This window comes from Pinus tabuliformis, chromosome 7, assembly GCF_031772625.1.
Source record: "Pinus tabuliformis cultivar Carrire ecotype Pingquan chromosome 7, CPIR1, whole genome shotgun sequence".
NCBI lineage: Eukaryota > Viridiplantae > Streptophyta > Pinopsida > Pinales > Pinaceae > Pinus > Pinus tabuliformis.
In genome coordinates, this window is record NC_142293.1 from 1,682,354,981 (window position 1) to 1,682,378,966 (window position 23,986).

At 36.1% G+C, this 23,986-nt stretch overlaps 2 protein-coding genes across 2 annotated transcripts; both read left to right on the plus strand.

Annotated features, from left to right (window-relative positions):
* Positions 1–14,378, plus strand: LOC149254951 (endoglucanase 16-like). The gene is made up of 5 exons (XM_089454887.1): positions 1–252; positions 11,774–11,986; positions 12,093–12,293; positions 12,968–13,045; positions 14,046–14,378. The coding sequence occupies exons 1-5, from the start codon at positions 1–3 to the stop codon at positions 14,376–14,378; spliced, it is 1,077 nt and encodes a 358-aa protein (XP_089311013.1).
* Positions 14,379–20,292: 5,914 nt separating this feature from the next.
* LOC149254952 (endoglucanase 8-like) lies at positions 20,293–23,648 on the plus strand. Its single transcript, XM_089454888.1, has 8 exons — positions 20,293–20,511; positions 20,987–21,199; positions 21,306–21,506; positions 22,238–22,315; positions 22,438–22,590; positions 22,709–22,817; positions 22,942–23,105; positions 23,316–23,648. Exons 1-8 carry the CDS (start codon positions 20,293–20,295, stop codon positions 23,646–23,648), a joined length of 1,470 nt encoding a protein of 489 aa, XP_089311014.1.
* The last annotated feature ends 338 nt before the right edge of the window (positions 23,649–23,986 follow it).

Genomic DNA, 23,986 nt, shown 5'->3' on the forward strand with positions numbered 1-23,986 from the left:
ATGGGTTACAGGGTTACCGTGGAAAGGTTTGTGTGTATAATTCTTGCTACTGTGCTGTCTGCTCATCATCAGTTTGTGTTGGGTGAGTTTGACTACAAAGATGCTCTTCATAAATCTATTCTGTTTCTGGAGGCTCAACGTTCAGGAAAACTGTCCAGCAGTAGCAACAGGATAAGCTGGTGTGTATTCGCAGCAGCGAAAAAGAATGAGAGAGATGTATGCACAGCAGTGCGAAGAAATTACAATGAACAGGTTGTAATGTTTTTGGGTGGCATTTTGTAAAATAGAGGTGTAAGAGAAAACCATGTGTGGTTTTGCTGCATAAAGAAAATGGTGGAGGAGTTTTTGTAAGTCTGTGTAAGTTTTGTTTTTACAGCAGTATGTAAAATTGTTTTACACCAGTAAATGTGAACGGAGGTTTTACAGCAGTAAATGTTAATGGGAATTTTTTTTAGCAGTGTAAATTCTCATATGGAGACAGAGTGAATGTTTTTTTTGTTTTAATGAATAGAAATATTTTATGGTGGTGAAATACTCTGTTCCTCAGTGAAATTTTTTTTTAAGCTTCTTTGTGCACAAGAGGATCCTGTGGAGGTAAAACAGAGCATTGCATCTGTGTGTTTGAATCTTGGTTTTTGGTATTTTCTCCATGTAAAAATACCCAAGAGTGGTATCAGAGCAGGACCAGGCTCTTTAAAGATGTTAAAGAAGCTGAAGGGAGAAGGTTGTTGCTGCAGCAAAACTTCTCAGGCAGACAGAAGACTCAGACATCAAAGGATTCAGGTATTTCAAAAGTTTTTTTTGTGTTGCTGAAGAAGCAGTGATTTGTTTTAAATACACAGTCAAGGAATGGCCAGCACAAGTACTGGCATGAGTATGTTTAACACCCAGCTCCCACAGTTTAATGGGAAGAACTATGACTACTGGTCAATAACTATGAGAGCCCTGTTTGCCTCTCAAGATTTATGGGAAATAGTTGAAGATGGTTTTGAAGAACCAGCAGATGAAACTGAGTTCAATAAATTAACTCAGGGAGAGAGAGATCTCCTAAAGAGAAATAGGAAGAAGGATGCAAAGGCCATTTTATTGTTGCATCTAGCAGTAGACCAGAGTATATTTCCAAGGATAGCAGCAGCTAAAACATCAAATGAAGCATGGCAAACCCTCAAGACAGCCTATCAAGGCATGGAGAGAGTGAAGACAGCAAAACTACAATTGCTGAGAAAGGATTTTGAGAACTTGAACATGAAGGAGTCAGATAACATTGACTCATTCTTCACTCATGTGATTGGTGTAATCACACAAATGAGAACTCATGGAGAAACCATTGAAGATAGAAGAATAGTGGAGAAAATATTGAGGGTCTTACCCTCAAGGTTTGATGCCATAGTCACCACCATTGAAGAGACAAAGGATCTCTCAAACTATTCAGTTGATGAGCTACATGCATCACTGATAACACATGAGCAGAGGTTGAGTAGGAATGAAAACTCATCTCTTGAGCAAGCCTTCAAGACCCAGATGTCCTTTGGAAGAGGAAGAGGTCAAGGCAGAGGAAACCGAAGAGGAAGAGGCAGAAGCCAGAACAGAGGTGGAAGGAACAGCCCATCAAATGCACAAGGAAGAGGCAGCAATCCAAATCAGAACCAAGGTCAAGGCAGCAGCCAACAAAGAGATCAGTATCAGGCTCAAGGACAAAGGTATGATAAATCTAATGTTCAATGCTATTATTGCAAAAAGTATGGACATTATGCTAGTGATTGTAGAAAGAAACAACATGATAAGAACATCAGACAAAATGCAAATGTTACAAGAGAAAACAGCAGTCAAGACAATGTCCTGTTAGCTTGTAACATGGCTGAAACACATAGTGAGGACATATGGTTTTTAGACTCAGGTTGCAGCAACCATATGACAGGGAATATAGCCCTCTTTTCAGCCTTAAATAAGAATTTGAAATCAGAGGTCACACTAGGAACTGATTGTAAAGTGTCTGTTATGGGAAAAGGGGAGGTAAAAATATTTACAAAACAAGGAGAAAGGAAAACCATAGCAGATGTCTACTATGTCCCCGGAATGAGATGTAACCTATTGAGTGTTGGACAGCTTATCCAAAAGGGTTACAATGTTTACTTTGGAAATGATGTGTGCACCATCAAGGACATACCACCCAGCAAAAGATGCATTGCTAAAGTGAAGATGACAAGGAACAGGATGTTCCCTCTCCGGATCAGGGCAGACTTGAAGAACAAAAGGGAAATGGCAGCAGTCACCCAAGAGGCCTTCCAAAGCGTGCCAAAGGATGAGAACTGGTTATGGCACTTGAGATTCGGGCATCTAAATTTTGGAGGTCTAAACTTATTGAGCAGAAAAGGAATGGTAAAGGGATTACCATTGATAGAGAAACTAGACAGCCTATGTGAAGGTTGCATTTTGGGAAAACAACATAGAGAAAGTTTTCCATCAGGGAAGAGCATAAGGGCAAAGTCACCCTTAGAGATTATCCACTCAGATTTGTGTGGACCAATGCAAGCTCCATCATTAGCTGGCAGCCTATATTTCTTGACATTCATTGATGATTTTACAAGAAAGACTTGGATATATTTTCTCAAGAACAAAAGTGAAGTCTTTGAGAAATTCCAAAATTTCAAAGCACTTGTGGAGAACCAAAGCGGGCTGCACATAAAAGTATTGAGAACTGATAGAGGAGGTGAGTATATCTCAAATGAATTCCTAAAGTTTTGTAGAGAAAATGGAATTCATAAGCAATTTACAGCAAGGTAGACTCCGCAGCAAAATGGAGTTGCTGAAAGGAAGAATAGGACCATCATGGATATGGCGAGGAGCATGCTGAAGGCAAAGAATTTGCCAAATGAGTATTGGGCTGAAGCTGTACATTTTGCAGTGTATATTCTCAACAGGTGTCCTACAAAAGCAGTCATGAACAAAGTTCCAGAAGAAGCATGGAGTGGGAGAAAGCAAGGAGTCACCCACATGAGAGTTTTTGGGTGTGTGGCCTATGCACACATACCAGATCAGCTAAGGAGGAAGTTGGACAGCAAAGGGGAGAAATGCATCTTCATTGGATACAGTGATGAATCCAAAGCCTACAGGCTGTACATCCCATCTACCAAGAAGTTCTTTGTCAGCAGAGATGTTCAATTTATTGAAGAGGAAGCTTGGGATGGAAGCATAGAGAAAACAGTGAATGTCAAGAACTGTTTGTCTCATGATGAGGATGAAGAAGAGGTGGCTGAAATGCATCCCCAAACAGCAGCGCCAACACAAGGACAGCAAGGGACACCATTGAGGATCAATGAGAGTGCTTCTCCAAGCACACCACAAGGAGGAAATTCAAGTGCATCTTCAAGCACTTGCACACCAAGTGAAAGAGGTAAGAAGTTTAGAAATCTAAGTGATATTTATAATGAAGGAATGAATTCCTTATTTGCCTTGTATTGTCATGTTGATGATCCTATTCATTTCGAGGAAGCAATTAAAGATAGGAAATGGATAGAAGCTATGGATGAGGAGATGAATGCCATAGAGAGAAACAAAACATGGGATTTGGTCGAGTTACCAAAAGGCAAAGAAGTCATTGGTGTGAAATGGGTCTACAAGACCAAGAGCAATGCTGAAGGCAAGATAGAAAGGCACAAGGCAAGGCTGGTTGTCAAGGGTACAAGCAGCAGTATGGAAGAGATTATGAGGAGACTTTCGCACCGGTTGCAAGAATGGAAACCGTGAGAGCAGTGTTGTCCATAGCAGCACAAAACAAATGGAAAGTCTACCAAATGGATGTGAAATCAGCATTCCTAAATGGAGTGTTAATGGAAGAGGTTTATGTGGAACAGCCTCTCGGATATGAGAAGAAAGGTGAAGAGCACAAAGTGTGCAAATTGAAGAAAGCTCTTTATGGGCTGAAGCAAGCGCCAAGAGCATGGTACAGCCGGATAGATTCATATCTATTGGATAATGAATTTGACAAATGTGAAGGAGAACCCACAGTCTACATCAAGGAAAAGGATGGTAAAATTTTAATTGTTGTCTTGTATGTAGATGATGTTATTTTCACTGGAAATGATATTTATCTTATTGAGAATTTTAAATCAGTCATGAAGGATGAATTTGAAATGACTGACATGGGTTTGTTGAGATACTTCTTAGGCATAGAAGTAGATCAAAATGAAAAAGTAATTTTTATATCTCAAGCAAGATATGTAAATCAAGTTTTGGGCAGATTTAAGATGGGAGAATGCAAGGGAGCGATCACTCCCACAGTAATGGGATTAAAGCTCAGCAGAGAGGACAGCAGCAAGGATTTTGATCCTAGCTTGTATAAAAGCATTGTAGGCAGCCTTATGTATTTAACAGCAACTAGGCCTGATTTAATGTATGCTGTTAGTTTGATTTCCAGATTTATGGAGAGGCCAAAGGAGGCACATTGGCAGGCAGCAAAAAGAATTTTAAGGTATGTCAAAGGTACCAAAAGGTTTGGAATTCTATATCATGCCTCAGAACATTCAGATTTGGTTGGATACACTGATAGCGATTGGGCTGGAAGTGTAGATGATCGGAAGAGCACTTCCGGTTATGTATTTCATATGGGTTCAGGAGCCATTTCATGGGCTTCTAAGAAGCAGTCCATTGTAGCATTGTCTACAGCAGAGGCTGAATATGTGGCAGCTACAGCAGCAGCATGTCAAGCAGTGTGGATGAGAAGAATGTTGAGAAGCTTAGGCCAAGAGCAGGCAAAAGCGACAGTGATCTTTTGTGACAATAGCTCAGCTATTGCATTGTCAAAGAATTCAGTGTTTCATAAGAGAACGAAACACATTGATACAAGGTTTCACTACATCAGAGAATTGGTGAACAATGGAGAAATTGTCTTGGAACATTGCAGGACTCAAGAACAGGTTGCGGACATCTTGACAAAGCCGCTGGATCAGAGAAGCTTTGAATTTTTAAGAAAGTGTCTCGGTATGACCGAATGGCCAGCAGTTGAAATTAAAGGGGAGTGTTGAAGTTATAATTTCAACGCAGCCCAAAAACCACCGAACGAAACCACAAAACCGCCCAGAAGCATATCGCACCGCTTTTCCGGAAAAGTTGTTTCCGTATTCTTGGCTCCAATGCGATTTGGTGCAGACGCATGTCATTCACCTGACATCAGCCAACGTAATTTATCGGAAGATAAAGTTCTGTAGCATGAGGCCTTCCGATATCTTTCTCCACCGTCGGATCTACTCCCGTGTTCTCCGTCGTTGATCGATTGAAGCTGCATACCAACAAACGTCAAATCAATGCATTGCGTGGAGTAAAAGACTTATGGTTTGACCGCCGAATGAAAGAATTTAATGAATTTATGTGCTGTTCGTAGTTTTTAATTAGATGCTTTTAATAATGTTATGGGCACGTTTCAATATTTTTTATAGAGCACGTAAGCTTTGTATGTAAAAGGAATGGCACATTTAAAGATAGGTATGGTCGTTTTTATGTAAAGTAATATTTAAAAGAGGGAGTTCGTATATTTGTTTTTTGAGTGTGTTGACTTTTTTTAATGAATGTATGTATGGCACACGGGAGGCAATGAAAAAGGTGTGTGTTCGCAGCAGCGAAAAAGAATGAGAGAGATGTATGCGCAGCAGTGCGAAGAAATTACAATGAACAGGTTGCAATGTTTTTGGGTGGCATTTTGTAAAACAGAGGTGTAAGAGAAAACCATGTGTGGTTTTGCACAGCAGTGCATAAAGAAAATGGTGGAGCGAGTTTTTGTAAGTCTGTGTAAGTTTTGTTTTTACAGCAGTATGTAAAATTGTTTTACACCAGTAAATGTGAACGGAGGTTTTACAGCAGTAAATATTAATGGGAATTTTTTTTAGCAGTGTAAATTCTCATATGGAGACAGAGTGAATGTTTTTTTTGTTTTAATGAATAGAAATCTTTTATGGTGGTGAAACACTTTGTTCCTCAGTGAAATTTTTTTTTAAGCTTCTCTATGCACAAGAGGATCCTGTGGAGGTAAAACAGAGCATTGCATCTGTGTGTTTGAATCTTGGTTTTTGGTATTTTCTCCATGTAAAAATACCCAACAGTGGTATCAGAGCAGGACCAGGCTCTTTAAAGAAGTTAAAGAAGCTGAAGGGAGAAGGTTGTTGCTGCAGCAAAACTTCTCAGGCAGACAAAAGACTCAGACATCAAAGGATTCAGGTATTTCAAAAGTTTTTTTTGTGTTGCTGAAGAAGCAGTGATTTGTTTTAAATACACAGTCAAGGAATGGCAACCACAAGCACTGGCATGATTATGTTTAACACCCAGCTCCCACAGTTTAATGGGAATAACTATGACTACTGGTCAATAACTATGAGAGCCCTGTTTGCCTCTCAAGATTTATGGGAAATAGTTGAAGATGGTTTTGAAGAACCAGCAGATGAAACTGAGTTCAATGCATTAACTCAGGGAGAGAGAGATCTCCTGAAGAGCAATAGGAAGAAGGATGCAAAGGCCATTTTATTGCTACATCTAGCAGTAGACCAGAGTATATTTCCAAGGATAGCAGCAGCTAAAACATCAAATGAAGCATGGCAAACCCTCAAGACAGCCTATCAAGGCATGAAGAGAGTGAAGACAGCAAAACTACAATTGCTGAGAAAGGATTTTGAGAACTTGAACATGAAGGAGTCAGATAACATTGACTCATTCTTCACTCATGTGATTGGTGTAATCACACAAATGAGAACTCATGGAGAAACCATTGAAGATAGAAGAATAGTGGAGAAAACATTGAGGGTCTTACCCTCAAGGTTTGATGCCATAGTCACCACCATTGAAGAGACAAAGGATCTCTCAAACTATTCAGTTGATGAGCTACATGCATCACTGATAACACATGAGCAGAGGTTAAGTAGGAATGAAAACTCATCTCTTGAGCAAGCCTTCAAGACCCAGATTTCCTTTGGAAGAGGAAGAGGTCAAGGCAGAGGAAACCGAAGAGGAAGAGGCAGAAGCCAGAACAGAGGTGGAAGGAACAGCCCATCAAATGCACAAGGAAGAGGCAGCAATCCAAATCAGAACCAAGGTCAAGGCAGCAGCCAACAAAGAGATCAGTATCAGGCTCAAGGACAAAGGTATGATAAATCTAATGTTCAATGCTATTATTGCAAAAAGTATGGACATTATGCTAGTGATTGTAGAAAGAAACAACATGATAAGAACAGCAGACAAAATGCAAATGTTACAAGAGAAAACAGCAGTCAAGACAATGTCCTATTAGCTTGTAACATGGCTGAAACACATAGTGAGGACATATGGGTTTTAGACTCAGGTTGCAGCAACCATATGACAGGGAATATAGCCCTCTTTTCAGCCTTAAACGAGAATTTGAAATCAGAGGTCACACTAGGAACTGATTGTAAAGTGTCTGTTATGGGAAAAGGGGAGGTAAAAATATTTACAAAACAAGGAGAAAGGAAAACCATAGCAGATGTCTACTATGTCCCCGGAATGAGATGTAACCTATTGAGTGTTGGACAGCTTATCCAAAAGGGTTACAATGTTTACTTTGAAAATGATGTGTGCACCATCAAGGACATACCACCCAGCAAAAGATGCATTGCTGAAGTGAAGATGACAAGGAACAGGATGTTCCCTCTCCGGATCAGGGCAGACTTGAAGAACAAAAGGGAAATGGCAGCAGTCACCCAAGAGGCCTTCCAAAGCGTGCCAAAGGATGAGAACTGGTTATGGCACTTGAGATTCGGGCATCTAAATTTTGGAGGTCTAAACTTATTGAGTAGAAAAGGAATGGTAAAGGGATTATCATTGATAGAGAAACCGGACAGCCTATGTGAAGGCTGCATTTTGGGAAAACAACATAGAGAAAGTTTTCCATCAGGGAAGAGCATAAGGGCAAAGTCACCCTTAGAGATTATCCACTCAGATTTGTGTGGACCAATGCAAGCTCCATCATTAGCTGGCAGCCTATATTTCTTGACATTCATTGATGATTTTACAAGAAAGACTTGGATATATTTTCTCAAGAACAAAAGTGAAGTCTTTGAGAAATTCCAAAATTTCAAAGCACTTGTGGAGAACGAAAGCGGGCTGCACATAAAAGTATTGAGAACTGATAGAGGAGGTGAGTATATCTCAAATGAATTCCTAAAGTTTTGTAGAGAAAATGGAATTGATAAGCAATTTACAGCAAGGTACACTCCGCATCAAAATGGAGTTGCTGAAAGGAAGAATAGGACCATCATGGATATGGCGAGGAGCATGCTGAAGGCAAAGAATTTTCCAAATGAGTATTGGGCTGAAGCTGTACATTGTGCAGTGTATATTCTGAACAGGTGTCCTACAAAAGCAGTCATGAACAAAGTGCCAGAAGAAGCATGGAGTGGGAGAAAGCAAGGAGTCACCCACATGAGAGTTTTTGGGTGTGTGGCCTATGCACACATACCAGATCAGCTAAGGAGGAAGTTGGACAGCAAAGGGGAGAAATGCATCTTCATTGGATACAGTGATGAATCCAAAGCCTACAGGCTGTACATCCCATCTACCAAGAAGTTCTTTGTCAGCAGAGATGTTCAATTTATTGAAGAGGAAGCTTGGGATGGAAGCATAGAGAAAACAGTGAATGTCAAGAACTGTTTGTCTCATGATGAGGATGAAGAGGAGGTGGCTGAAATGCATCCCCAAACAGCAGCGCCAACACAAGGACAGCAAGGGACACCATTGAGGATCAATGAGAGTGCTTCTCCAAGCACACCACAAGGAGGAAATTCAAGTGCATCTTCAAGCACTTGCACACCAAGTGAAAGAGTTAAGAAGTTTAGAAATCTAAGTGATATTTATGATGAAGGAATGAATTCCTTATTTGCCTTGTATTGTCATGTTGATGATCCTATTCATTTCGAGGAAGCAATTAAAGATAGGAAATGGATAGAAGCTATGGATGAGGAGATGAATGCCATAGAGAGAAACAAAACATGGGATTTGGTCGAGTTACCAAAAGGAAAAGAAGTCATTGGTGTGAAATGGGTCTACAAGACCAAGAGCAATTCTGAAGGCAAGATAGAAAGGCACAAGGCAAGGCTGGTTGTCAAGCGGTACAAGCAGCAGTATGGAAGAGATTATGAGGAGACTTTCGCACTGGTTGCAAGAATGGAAACCGTGAGATCAGTGTTGTCCATAGCAGCACAAAACAAATGGAAAGTCTACCAAATGGATGTGAAATCAGCATTCCTAAATGGAGTGTTAATGGAAGAGGTTTATGTGGAACAGCCTCTCGGATATGAGAATAAAGGTGAAGAGCACAAAGTGTGCAAATTGAAGAAAGCTCTTTATGGGTTGAAGCAAGCGCCAAGAGCATGGTACAGCCGGATAGATTCATATCTATTGGATAATGAATTTGACAAATGTGAAGGAGAACCCACAGTCTACATCAAGGAAAAGGATGGTAAAATTTTAATTGTTGTCTTGTATGTAGATGATGTTATTTTCACTGGAAATGATATTTATCTTATTGAGAATTTTAAATCGGTCATGAAGGATGAATTTGAAATGACTGACATGGGTTTGTTGAGATACTTCTTAGGCATAGAAGTAGATCAAAATGAAAAAGGAATTTTTATATCTCAAGCAAGATATGTAAATCAAGTTTTGGGCAGATTTAAGATGGAAGAATGCAAGGGAGCGATCACTCCCACAGTAATGGGATTAAAGCTCAGCAGAGAGGACAGCAGCAAGGATTTTGATCCTAGCTTGTATAAAAGCATTGTAGGCAGCCTTATGTATTTAACAGCAACTAGGCCTGATTTAATGTATGTTGTTAGTTTGATTTCCAGATTTATGGAGAGGCCAAAGGAGGCACATTGGCAGGCAGCAAAAAGAATTTTAAGGTATGTCAAAGGTACCAAAAGGTTTGGAATTCTATATCATGCCTCAGAACATTCAGATTTGGTTGGATACACTTATAGCGATTGGGCTGGAAGTGTAGATGATCGGAAGAGCACTTCTGGTTATGTATTTCATATGGGTTCAAGAGCCATTTCATGGGCTTCTAAGAAGCAGTCCATTGTAGAATTGTCTACAGCAGAGGATGAATATGTGGCAGCTACTGCAGCAGCATGTCAAGCAGTGTGGATGAGAAGAATGTTGAGAAGCTTAGGCCAAGAGCAGGCAAAAGCGACAGTGACCTTTTGTGACAATAGCTCAGCTATTGCATTGTCAAAGAATTCAGTGTTTCATAAGAGAACGAAACACATTGATACAAGGTTTCACTACATCAGAGAATTGGTGAACAATGGAGAAATTGTCTTGGAACATTGCAGGACTCAAGAACAGGTTGCGGACATCTTGACAAAGCCGCTGGATCAGAGAAGCTTTGAATTTTTAAGAAAGTGTCTCGGTATGACCGAATGGCCAGTAGTTGAAATTAAAGGGGAGTGTTGAAGTTATAATTTCAACGCAGCCCAAAAACCACCGAACGAAACCACAAAACCGTCCAGAAGCATATCGCACCGCTTTTCCGGAAAAGTTGTTTCCATATTCTTGGCTCCGATGCGATTTGGTGCAGACGCGTGTCATTCACCTGACATCAGCCAACGTAATTTATCAGAAGATAAAGTTATGTAGCATGAGGCCTTCCGATATCTTTCTCCACCGTCGGATCTACTCCCGTGTTCTCCGTCGTTGATCGATTGAAGCTGCATACCAACAAACGTCAAATCAATGCATTGCGTGGAGTAAAAGACTTATGGTTTGACCACCGAATGAAAGAATTTAATGAATTTATGTGTTGTTCGTAGTTTTTAGGTAGATGCTTTTAATAATGTTATGGGCACGTTTCAATATTTTTTATAGAGCACGTAAGTTTTGTATGTAAAAGGAATGGCACATTTAAAGATAAGTATGGTCGTTTTTATGTAAAGTAATATTTAAAAGAGGGAGGTCGTATATTTGTTTTTTGAGTGTGTTGACTTTTTTTAATGAATGTATGTATGGCACATGGGAGGCAATGAAAAAGGTGTGTGTTCGCAGCAGCGAAAAAGAATGAGAGAGATGTATGCACAGCAGTGCGAAGAAATTACAATGAATAGGTTGTAATGTTTTTGGGTGGCATTTTGTAAAACAGAGGTGTAAGAGAAAACCATGTGTGGTTTTGCACAGTAGTGCATAAAGAAAATGGTGGAGCGAGTTTTTGTAAGTCTGTGTAAGTTTTGTTTTTACAGCAGTATGTAAAATTGTTTTACACCAGTAAATGTGAACGGAGGTTTTACAACAGTAAATGTTAATGGGAATTTTTTTTAGCAGTGTAAATTCTCATATGGAGACAGAGTGAATGTTTTTTTGTTTTTAAAGAATAGAAATCTTTTATGGTGGTGAAATACTCTGTTCCTCAGTGAAATTTTTTTTTAAGCTTCTCTGTGCACAAGAGGATCCTATGGAGGTAAAACAGAGCATTGCATCTGTATCTTGGTTTTTGGTATTTTCTCCATGTAAAAATACCCAACAGGAATTGATTTCTCAGCACTATCAGATTTCTGGATATTATGAGAATATACAATTAAATTATTAACATAAAGATCCCCCGCAACCCACCTACAATGTGAATTCTTACTCCAGTATTATGAGTTATGAGTTTGCAACAGCTTGATTTCTATCAACATTCTCTGTCCATATAAATTAGGAATTGATTATTTGGTCCAGATCTTCAAGAAGTCTGGAAAGATACAATGATGTTCAACATGGCTTTTACTGTGTATTTATGTAGGTGGATTTGGTGGACGGTTACTACGACGCTGAGGATAATGTGAAGTATGGGTTTCCGATGGCTTTCACCATTACCATGCTGGCATGGGGAGCCCTTCAGTACAGAGATGAACTTGCAGCAGCGGGAGAGTTGGAGAACGTTAGGGATGCCATTAAATGGGGAACTGATTATTTCATCAAAGCAAGCGCCACCGAAAACCAGCTGTGGGTTCAGGTGAATTAATTGCCATCCCAACTAAATTTACTCATGGATCACAACAAAATTTACTGTGGATCACAACAAATGGCAATTATGAATTTAGTTATGGTTTTGTTTTTAGGTGGGAGATCCAACTGCAGACCATAACTGTTGGGAGAACCCAGAGAGGATGGACACTCCAAGGACTTTGTACAGAATAGATACATCCACTCACGGGATAGAAATTGCAGCAGAGACTGCTGCAGCATTGGCCGCTTCCTCCGTCGTCTTTGCAGCCATTGACAAACCTTATTCCATTCTCCTACTCCAAAGAGCTACTTTGGTATAAGATTATACGTATTCTAAAATCACTTATACTGTATTATTGGTTTAGAACAGCGATTGTAGATTTGAGAGATATTGAGATATTTTAGAATCCTACTATACTGTTAGGAAAAAGGTCAATGGTTTAATTTATTTTCACTATTATATACTATTTTTAGAATTTACAGTCCAGATAACTTTAGTAATTAAAACAAACATATGATAGGAAACAATTTCTTTTCAGTGTTTTATTCTATTCTTAGAATTTACAATTTAGATAACTTTAGCAACTTATGATAGGTCATATTTGTTTGTGGATGAATGTTTTTTTATAACTTTTATTTTAAATTTAATTTAATGTCTCCATTTTTGGAATATTTTGGGATCAGGGAAATAGCGGTGAGATTACTTATTTGAGGTTGCCTATGTTTTTTATGATTCCAAAATATTCCAAAAATCTTTCAAAAATGCCCATTTTTAACATGTCTATGAAATTCATGTCTTAGATTCAAAATTGAAAATTAATTTAATGAATTGTCTTCTCCAACATTTTAAAATACTCATATAATTGAATATTAATTTAGTGCAGCTCTTTCGTTCATGTGTTAGATTCAAAATTGAGAATTAATTTAATGAATTTTATTCTCCAACGTTTTATGATACTCATGTAATTGAATATGTCATTTAGTGCAGCTCTTTCGTTTCGCTGACCAGTACCGGGGAACATATCATGGAGAATGCCCTTTCTATTTCTCTGTCTCGGGCTATGATGTATCTTTCCTTAACATTATTAATTTTACTTCCTTTTTTACTTCACACTATTATTTATTTAAACTACAGAGTGAGTAACTTCTTGAAGTCTTCTTATTATTCCTCTACTAACTAACTTACAAGACGAGCTTGCATGGGCAGCGGTGTGGCTATATAGAGCAACTGGATTGCCATATTATACCAAATACATACTCCACCAAAATTTTTGTACTTCCAATGAGTATGAGTTCAATTGGGATCTCAAATGTGCAGGAGTTCAAATCCACCTGTCTAGTGTAAGTCCATATTCACATAAACATATGAATCACCAAATGTTCAATTTAGAAAAAGTTTAAGACTGACCACTTGACCCTCAACTGACCACATCTTCATAAAAATTAATAAACCTGGCAGCTATATCTCTCCGGAGAAACCAACCTGGAAGTTTTCAGAGGCCAAGCAGAAGTGTTCCTCTGCTCAGTTCTTCCACAAAGTCCTCAATTCAAAAATTCCATCACACCAGGTAAATGGAAGTTTCTCCCTGTCATGCTCCGAGTTTCAAAATTAAGCTCATCAACAGTGTTTGTATCTGTTGAGTTTCAAAATTAAGCTCATTAACAGTGTTTGTATCTGTTTCACTTGTACAGGAGGTTTGTTGTTTGTCAGAGATGGTGCAAATACACAATATGCTACTGGCACACCATTCCTTGCATCAGTTTACAGTGACTTACTGTCGCGATATAAGCAATACCTGTAATGTGGCGATCAAACATATGAACCAAGCATTCTTATTGCATTTGCCAAACAACAAGTACACATACATATTATAATTTTTTAAGTGTTGCAAAATATTTAATTAATGAGGAGAAGAATTGAGCACACTTGTATATCCATTCCATCTTTCTCAGAGTATAAGAGATTCAGAGTTAAATAAATTTGATTTTTTGTTTTTTCATATCATAATTTGAAAAAGCAAGCAAAGTAGTAGCTAACAAATCCACTTTGTATATGTAAATTGCAGGTGGATTACATTTTGGGAAAGAATCTTGCTGGTATGTCTTTCATGGTGGGTTTTGGTGACAAATATCTACAGCAAGCTCACCACAGAGGGTCCTCCATAGTTTCGATATACGAGGATTCCAGAAAGATATCATGTACCAAAGGTTTCACTTTGTGGTTCAACAGAGAAGCACCAAACCCAAATGAATTAACAGGTGCAGTTGTGGGAGGGCCTGATCACTATGACGGGTTTGAGGATAGCAGGGCTGATTCCACCAAGCTTGAGCCCACGACGTATATCAATGCTCCTCTCGTGGGAGTCCTGGCTAAGCTCCACAACAACATCATGGAATAATCGACATAACAATGCCGATTCGTGCAAGCTTGAGCCCACAACTTATATCAATGATCCTCTTGTGGGAGTCCTAGCTAAGATCCACAGCATCAGCATGGAATCACGGACTTAAGTTCAAAAAGTTATGCTAGTAATATCTTTTACTAAGTCTGTATTTTATATGCAAATCTGAGTCGATGCAAATATATATGAATTTTGGTACTTCTGGGCTCCAGAATTGTTTTGTTTCATTTCATCCTGTTGAATCCTATAATCATATTGAAGACTTGTTCTTACATCTTAGATCCCATATTCAGATTGAAAATTCTTCTATTTTTAAATAGCAGTGATATTGGCATAGAAGAACATGGTGTATGAGAGTCTCCGAAGATCCTGTGCCATCGTGTTATATATGTGAGCATACAAGGAATGTGTGATCATAGGATTTTTGTTCCATGATGTTATATATGAGCATTTAGGAATGTGTAATCATAGGATTTATTTGTTTATTAATGTATAGATTGCTCTTGACTTGCACGAGCCGGAAATTTGCACTTGGTTATAATGTATATTTTTTTTAAATAATATGAATATATTATAAAAAAAAATTAATGGTGTTTAACTTTAAAATACAAGTAGGGAGGATGGATAATTTGAATATAGGTTGGAAATTTATAGATATCCTACAACAAATATTGGAGTATATGAGCATTACGGAATATAGATTTTGATTTGTGTTTAGTTTACAAAATATGCAAGTGATATAAATGTTGTATAAAAGTATATGTATTGTGCCAAAGAAATAGATATTGTGTTAAAGAAATATTCTTTGTTAAGATGGGAAAATAGAGATTTAGTTGGGAATTCATAGATATCATATAACAAACATTAGACTATATCAGCATTATGAAATATAGATTTTGGTTTGTGTTTAGATTATGTTTTTTAAAGAATGTATATTGATATCACCACTGTGTATAAAATTATATCTATGTGATAAATAAATAGACATTCTTAAGATGGGGGAGCATATACTAATTACTTACACACAATTCAAAACCAACGCTTTTACTTTGTAACTCCATCATGTAGACATTGCTAAAATGACATCTAGATAGAGAAACAACCATCCACTAGATTTCATGGGTACCCAACCATTGTACTTTGGTTCATTACGATGTCCCTTCATGTACATGGTTCATTCAACTTCTTGCACTTCCTGTATTATACAACCACTATGGTCCATTCAAGTGTTTCCAACCAACACATGTCTCGCTCCTAGTGGTAACGAACTTCCTAATAGAGACGATAGAACTAAACGAGACAACTCCTCTATATGGCCACACCCTCCTATAGATTTCCCTTTGTTTTCTCTACAATATAATTTATTATTGATTCGATATAGTTTGTAAATGTTTTTATCTTTTATTTTGTTTTATTTGATTGTTTATGCATAGTTTCCAATTAATTTGATGACAATTATTTCCATTCGAAATTTATTTATTTTTCATATCATTTGATCTAATTTGTTTCCTATTATTTAATAAAAGTGCCAAAAAAATTATTGAAAAATTCTTGGTAACGAGATCCAAATCAAAGAGTTCAAAGCGTTGATCATATGGGTGTTTTTAAAGATTTTGATTAAATTCAGATGCAAGAAATTTGAATCTGGATCATGTATACACATTGCTAATATAATTTTATGAGCTCTCAATTCCTTAAATCTAGATATAGAGGAATTGTTGATATATTATTTGTATTTGGATCTGGATAAGATAAAGTATGTCTTAAAAAAAACTTTCATAACTTAGATCATATATATTAGGATTTGGATCAAACTTAATATATCATTATTTGAAATTTCCAAATCCTTGATACTAGATATCCAAATCCAAATCTTTCTTTCACCTAATATTCCATAGATTTGAAATAACATGGTGGACAATGAAATGAATCTTACCAAATTTTTAGTGCATTTATGATGACATGTAATATGACATGCCATGTTGACATGTCATATTACATGTCATCCCATATGGCCAATGACTGATTTAATTTATTATGCATACTAATGACTTGGTATGATGACATATACATTGACATGGTAGTTTTGACATAGGTGTTAAAAGTATTCACATTTCATGAATTCATTGTATCTGGATAAGTAATGATTTAATGGAATTTATTGTGGTGTTATGCATTCTAAATTTTATTTTCTCTCTAACTATATGGAACTATGAATTTTTTTTGAATTTTTTCATATGTATTATTTGTATAAGGATCCCGATCATTTATTTTCTCACTTCATTCTTCCGAATTCCATAATATTCACTTCCACTTCAAGTACCTGCATCAAGAATTTTATATAAGTATTTGGATATTGACAATACATACATGGATTAAATTTTATAGGCCTTATAAAAGTCTTATGCATACTGAGGTATCCACTTTGTTTCTCACATTCAGATTGTTTCGTTTAGTCCATGTTACTTGTGAAGTTCTTCTCCATGTTAGATTAAACTACTCAGCTATTCGTGGGCTAACCAATGGATTATTAGAGATAATCATGTATGGAATATACTAGACACTGGCATGCTTTTGCTGACGTGTCATCTACCATAGTATTGCTATCCATTACATATTTTCAGATCCGAAATTTTTGTATACTAGTCTAGAATATGATTGAGATTAAAAGAATACACTGTAGCCCATATTGCATAATATTGTGCAAATGAATTATGTTAGGTGAAGGATAACTTATAAACTCTTTGTAACCATTTCACCCAATGAATATGGGATTAATATTGGAATCTATTATTTGTTTATGATTACTTGCGTAAATATATAATTATTTAACTATTAACATACTAGCTATTACTTTTGTACATTTGGCAAATCTTTTCAAGACCGAAATAATCTGAATGATAAAGAAAATAGAAAGAATAAGAGAATAAAATAAATAATAGAAAAATAAGGAGAAAAAAACCTACTTGCATACAAATAAACACTATGACATATTCAAAATCTTGAATCAAATACAAATATCCTTATAACAAATTACAATGTGTTACTAACCATAAGAATTTTTAAAATGGAAAATTATATCGACATCATCGTTTGAAAGGAACAATCGTATGCTTTTATCAAACATTTTTCATAAGAAATATTAAAATTAGACTTCGAAAGTGGAATTTGTTGTAACAAAAAGAAGATAAAATTGAATGTACTTTATTAATTATGTCATTTAAGAGGAAGTTCTTTTCAGAAACAAAGAGAACGAAAATTTAGATTCCAAAGTTTGTATAATGTTATCAATTCTTAATAAATGTACTTTATTAAGTATCCCATTTAAGAGGATGTTCTTTTGAGAAACAAGGAGATCGAAAATTTAGATTCGAGAGGCTTGTATAATTTTATCAACTCTTACTGATAAATTTCTTAATGATAAATTGAAACGTCATATATCTTTGGAGAAGACTTCTATGGCAATGTGTTGTTATATATTTTGTATTTCTATCAAGGTTTAAGACTTCCATATTCTTATATTTCACAACAAATTTATTTTTCAATTAATATTTCATATTGGATACAAGAATATGTATGTGATTTTTTAAATAAAAATATGTTTTTTAAATATTAATATATTTTTTGTGCTCAATATTTTATTGATTTTATTAATTATTTAATTTAATTTTGTAATTAATTTTTTTTCTTGTGCTTTATCTCAATGCACATGTTTCCAGTTAGGATAGGTAATTAGACATAATATTTCTAACATATACAAATAGTTAAATTTTATAAATTATAATGTTATTTTTCTAATTTAATTGATATTAAATTTATTCCAACATTTTAGGTGGAAACTATACCAAATGAGAGCAAGTCCAATGGGGACTTGCCATTAAATGATTCTAGCTTGTTGTTGGGGGAATTTTTTTTCTAACAATTAACATGCTAATTTGAACCATAAGTATATTGTTTAAGATGATGTTATCATAAAATAATCAACTATAAATCTAAAGCTAAGATGAATTCACATATACATTTCAAAGTTATTGAATAAAGTTAAGATGAATTTGCGTATACATTTCAAAGTTATTGCATGTTATTCAAGCTCCTTTTTATAGAGAGTAGAATTTTTAAGATATATATATATATATATAACAAAAAATACAAATGTTATAGAAATATTCAAACAAATTAAGTGATTGTGTATGATTGTATATTATTAATACTAATGTAGATATATGTTGCATCTATTAATCACTAAGTGGAATAAAGGTCAATTGCGACACCAATTTATTTGTGATTAAAAGATTGAGATTTAGATGGATTTATGTGAGTTTATTTCCTTATGGCTATTATGGATGATGAAAAAATCAAATTTTATGAACTTTTTTTTTTCAATTGAATTTATAAGGATTACAATACATTATACATCTCTCCTATACCACGTTTAAAGTGCACCTGTTTACTCTTGCTGGGAAAATGAAATATGGAGTGCATAATTCTTTACTAATAGTGTTTTTAAATAATAATAATATATTATCATGGTTGTGATGGAATGAATAGCCATATTATCAATGCCTTGGACATGAACATTAGTTTTTTTCCCTTGGAAAAATATGGAGTGCATAACCCTTTACTAATTGTGTTTTTGAATAATAGTAATATATTATCATGGTTGTGATGGAATGAATAGCCATATTATCAATGCCTTGGACATGAACATTAGTTTTTTTCCCTCGGAAAAATTTGGGCAGATCAACCCCGAAGGGAGTCTTTTAAAGCCCGTCGACGAGACTAGCAGGGTATAACCCCAAGGTTGTCGAGGAGAATTGCTCATGTGACCTCCCGATCGGGGAGGTACTTAAAAGCAAGGACTCAAATATTTGAGCTAACACTTGGGGCTTGGACATGAGCATTAGTTGTTTTCAATTCTAGTAAATACAATTGATCTGTGGGAACAAATTTTGATCTCTTCTATGAATCATAGGAAACTACACTCAATCATTCCCAACAAATAACAAATGCTATATCGAATTTATTACTTCACACAACCTTTACATCTAAACTTTATCTATAAAAACAAAATGTTTTAGAGGTATAAATTTAGAAGGAAGCATTAGAAACTCCTATTGAGTCCATGTAGTTGTACCACCATCTTAGATCACAAATTCCACTTGCATTTATTCAAAGTAGAGTATCATCCCTTAAGACATCAAAATCCATTATATGTACCTAGAAATAAGTTTAGAATATGAATATAAAAAACCTCATGATGGTCATTTTTATAAGTCCTGTTGAATGTAGAAGACTCTTTCTGGCTTTGCCATGCCAATTAATTCATTTTAGATTCAACTGGAGTTTTTGTGTAGCAAATATATCTTTATAGAAAAACATTTTGAGGGAAATTACACATGCATTTATTCTTTTCAAATTAGTTTTTGTATCATGAGTATGCTATTAATTTCAATTATGTGTGCCAATGTTTCTATATAAATAGTTTCATCTCGTAGACTTTAGTTAATTTATAGCTTCTATCTTCTCATGCCAACTTCTTTAATTCAATTTTAATTCAACTCGTCATACAATATTAGAGCTAAACAATTCCATTCAATTTGCCTTCATCATCAAAGATTCAAAATAGATAGTGTTGATCCATAACATGCACTTGGGATAGATTCCTTTTGGACCCACAAGACTTCTCTACCCTTCAAAATAAGCACCGCATCAAACCTGCATGCAAGACTTCTTTGTCCTGCAAAACCTCTACAATACCCACATCAAACATGCATGCAAACAAAGATACCGAATCCCCTTTATGTTTCTATTCTTCATTACACGTTGGTTGCGTGAGACTACAAATATATATACGCATCAACTTTTGCAGATATTTATTTTTGTACCCATTTACTGATCAATTGCAGCAGAAATGGGTTACAGGGTTACCGTGGAAAGGTTTGTGTGTATAATTCTTGCTACTGTGCTGTCTGCTCATCATCAGTTTGTGTTGGGTGAGTTTGACTACAAAGATGCTCTTCATAAATCTATTCTTTTTCTGGAGGCTCAACGTTCAGGAAAACTGTCCAGCAGTAGCAACAGGATAAGCTGGAGAGGAGATTCTGGTCTAACAGACGGACAAATCCAAAATGTAATAACAATATTTTCTCATTTTGGTATTGCCATCTGTTCCGGATTGTTTTAGAAACGTTGTTTCCTGAATGTTTTAGAAGTGTTGTTAATCATACCCAAAACGGCAAAATAACGACGTTGATCTTATCAATGCGAAAATAACGAGGGTATCTATTTTGGCGAAAACGATTGATACTCCACCCACAACTTATTTAGATCAAACAATTGATCTCTCGGAATTGATTTCTCAGCACTATCAGATTTCAGGATATTATGAGAATATACAATTAAGTTATTAACATAAAGATCCCCCGCAACCCACCTACAATGTGAATTCTTACTCCAGTATTATGAGTTATGAGTTTGCAACAGCTTGATTTCTATCAACATTCTCTGTCCATATAAATTAGGAATTGATTATTTGGTCCAGATCTTCAAGAAGTCTGGAAAGATGCAATGATGTTCAACATGGCTTTTACTGTGTATTTATGTAGGTGGATTTGGTGGGCGGTTACTACGACGCTGGGGATAATGTGAAGTATGGGTTTCCGATGGCTTTCACCGTTACCATGCTGGCATGGGGAGCCCTTCAGTACAGAGATGAACTTGCAGCAGCGGGAGAGTTGGAGAACGTTAGGGATGCCATTAAGTGGGGAACTGATTATTTCATCAAAGCAAGCGCCACCGAAAACCAGCTGTGGGTTCAGGTGAATTAATTGCCATCCCAACTAAATTTACTCATGGATCACAACAAAATTTACTAAGGATCACAACAAATGGCAATTATGAATTTAGTTATGGTTTTGTTTTTAGGTGGGAGATCCAACTGCAGACCATAACTGTTGGGAGAACCCAGAGAGGATGGACACTCCAAGGACTTTGTACAGAATAGATACATCCACTCACGGGACAGAAATTGCAGCAGAGACTGCTGCAGCATTGGCCGCTTCCTCCGTCGTCTTTGCAGCCATTGACAAACCTTATTCCATTCTCCTACTCCAAAGAGCTACTTTGGTATAAGATTATGCGTATTCTAAAATCACTTATACTGTATTATTGGTTTAGAACAGCGATTGCAGATTTGAGAGATATTGAGATATTTTAGAATCCTACTGTACTGTTAGGAAAAAGGTCAATGGTTTAATTTCTTTTCACTATTATATACTATTTTTAGAATTTACAGTCCAGATAACTTTAGTAATTAAAACAAACATATGATAGGAAACAATTTCTTTTCACTGTTTTATTCTATTCTATTCTTAGAATTTACAATTGAAACAATTTCTTTTTTTGTTTTATTCTATTCTATTCTTAGAATTTACAATTTAGATAACTTTAGCAACTTATGATAGGTCATATTTGTTTGTGGATGAACGTTTTTTTATAACTTTTATTTTAAATTTAATTTAATGTCTCCATTTTTGGAATATTTTGGGATGAGGCAAATACCGGTGAGATTACTTATGTGAGGTTGCCTACGTTTTTTATGATTCCAAAATATTCCAAAAATCTTTCAAAAATGCCCATTTTTAACATGTCTATGAAATTCATGTCTTAGATTCAAAATTGAAAATTAATTTAATGAATTGTCTTCTCCAACATTTTAAAATACTCATATAATTGAATATTAATTTAGTGCAGCTCTTTCGTTCATGTGTTAGATTCAAAATTGAGAATTAATTTAATGAATTTTATTCTCCAACTTTTTATGATACTCATGTAATTGAATATGTCATTTAGTACAGCTCTTTCGTTTCGCTGACCAGTACTGGGGAACATATCATGGAGAATGCCCTTTCTATTGCTCTGTCTCGGGCTATGATGTATCTTTCCTTAACATTATTAATTTTACTTCCTTTTTTACTTCACACTATTATTTATTTAAACTACAGAGTGAGTAACTTCTTGAAGTCTTCTTATTATTCCTCTACTAACTAACTTACAGGACGAGCTTGCATGGGCAGCGGTGTGGCTATATAGAGCAACTGGATTGCCATATTATACCAAATACATACTCCACCAAAATTTTTGTACTTCCAATGAGTATGAGTTCAATTGGGATCTCAAATGTGCAGGAGTTCAAATCCACCTGTCTAGTGTAAGTCCATATTCACATAAACATATGAATCACCAAATGTTCAATTTAGAAAAAGTTTAAGACTGACCACTTGACCCTCAACTGACCACATCTTCATAAAAATTAATAAACCTGGCAGCTATATCTCTCCGGAGAAACCAACCTGGAAGTTTTCAGAGGCCAAGCAGAAGTGTTCCTCTGCTCAGTTCTTCCACAAAGTCCTCAATTCAAAAATTCCATCACACCAGGTAAATGGAAGTTTCTCCCTGTCATGCTCCGAGTTTCAAAATTAAGCTCATCAACAGTGTTTGTATCTGTTGAGTTTCAAAATTAAGCTCATTAACAGTGTTTGTATCTGTTTCACTTGTACAGGAGGTTTGTTGTTTGTCAGAGATGGTGCAAATACACAATATGCTACTGGCACATCATTCCTTGCATCAGTTTACAGTGACTTACTGTCACGATATAAGCAATACCTGCAATGTGGCGATCAAACATATGAACCAAGCATTCTTATTGCATTTGCCAAACAACAAGTACACATACATATTATAATTTTTTAAGTGTTGCAAAATATTTAATTAATGAGGAGAAGAATTGAGCACACTTGTATATCCATTCCAGCTTTCTCAGAGTATAAGAGATTCAGAGTTAAATAAATTTTATTTTTTGTTTTTCCATATCATAATTTGAAAAAGCAAGCAAAGTAGTAGCTAACAAATCCACTTTGTATATGTAAATTGCAGGTGGATTACATTTTGGGAAAGAATCCTTCTGGTATGTCTTTCATGGTGGGTTTTGGTGACAAATATCCACAGCAAGCTCACCACAGAGGGTCCTCCATAGTTTCGATATACGAGGATTCCAGAAAGATATCATGTACCGAAGGTTTCACTTTGTGGTTCAACAGAGAAGCACCAAACCCAAATGAATTAACAGGTGCAGTTGTGGGAGGGCCTGATCGCTATGACGGGTTTGAGGATAGCAGGGCTGATTCCACCAAGCTTGAGCCCACGACGTATATCAATGCTCCTCTCGTGGGAGTCCTGGCTAAGCTCCACAACAACATCATGGAATAATCGACATAACAGGGCCGATTCGTGCAAGCTTGAGCCCACAACTTATATCAATGATCCTCTTGTGGGAGTCCTGGCTAAGATCCACAGCATCAGCATGGAATCACGGACTTAAGTTCAAAAAGTTATGCTAGTAATATCTTTTACTAAGTCTGTATTCTATATGCAAATCTGAGTCGATGGAAATATATATGAATTTTGGTACTTCTGGGCTCCAGAATTGTTTTGTTTCATTTCATCCTGTTGAATCCTATAATTAGATTGAAGACTTGTTTTTACATCTTAGATCCCATATGCAGATTGAAAATTCTTCTATTTTTAAATAGCAGTGATATTGGCAT

What these genes read in the sequence shown, in the direction of transcription:
- LOC149254952 (XM_089454888.1), top strand. Translation starts at nt 20,293, where the DNA reads ATGGGTTACAGGGTTACCGTGGAAAGGTTTGTGTGTATAATTCTTGCT. An exon ending in CAGACGGACAAATCCAAAAT is followed by an intron (nt 20,512 to 20,986) that starts GTAATAACAATA and finishes GTATTTATGTAG; the next exon opens with GTGGATTTGGTGGGCGGTTA. An exon ending in CAAAAATTCCATCACACCAG is followed by an intron (nt 22,818 to 22,941) that starts GTAAATGGAAGT and finishes TCACTTGTACAG; the next exon opens with GAGGTTTGTTGTTTGTCAGA.
- LOC149254951 (XM_089454887.1), top strand. Translation starts at nt 1, where the DNA reads ATGGGTTACAGGGTTACCGTGGAAAGGTTTGTGTGTATAATTCTTGCT. An exon ending in GAAGAAATTACAATGAACAG is followed by an intron (nt 253 to 11,773) that starts GTTGTAATGTTT and finishes GTATTTATGTAG; the next exon opens with GTGGATTTGGTGGACGGTTA. An exon ending in TCTCTGTCTCGGGCTATGAT is followed by an intron (nt 13,046 to 14,045) that starts GTATCTTTCCTT and finishes TGTAAATTGCAG; the next exon opens with GTGGATTACATTTTGGGAAA.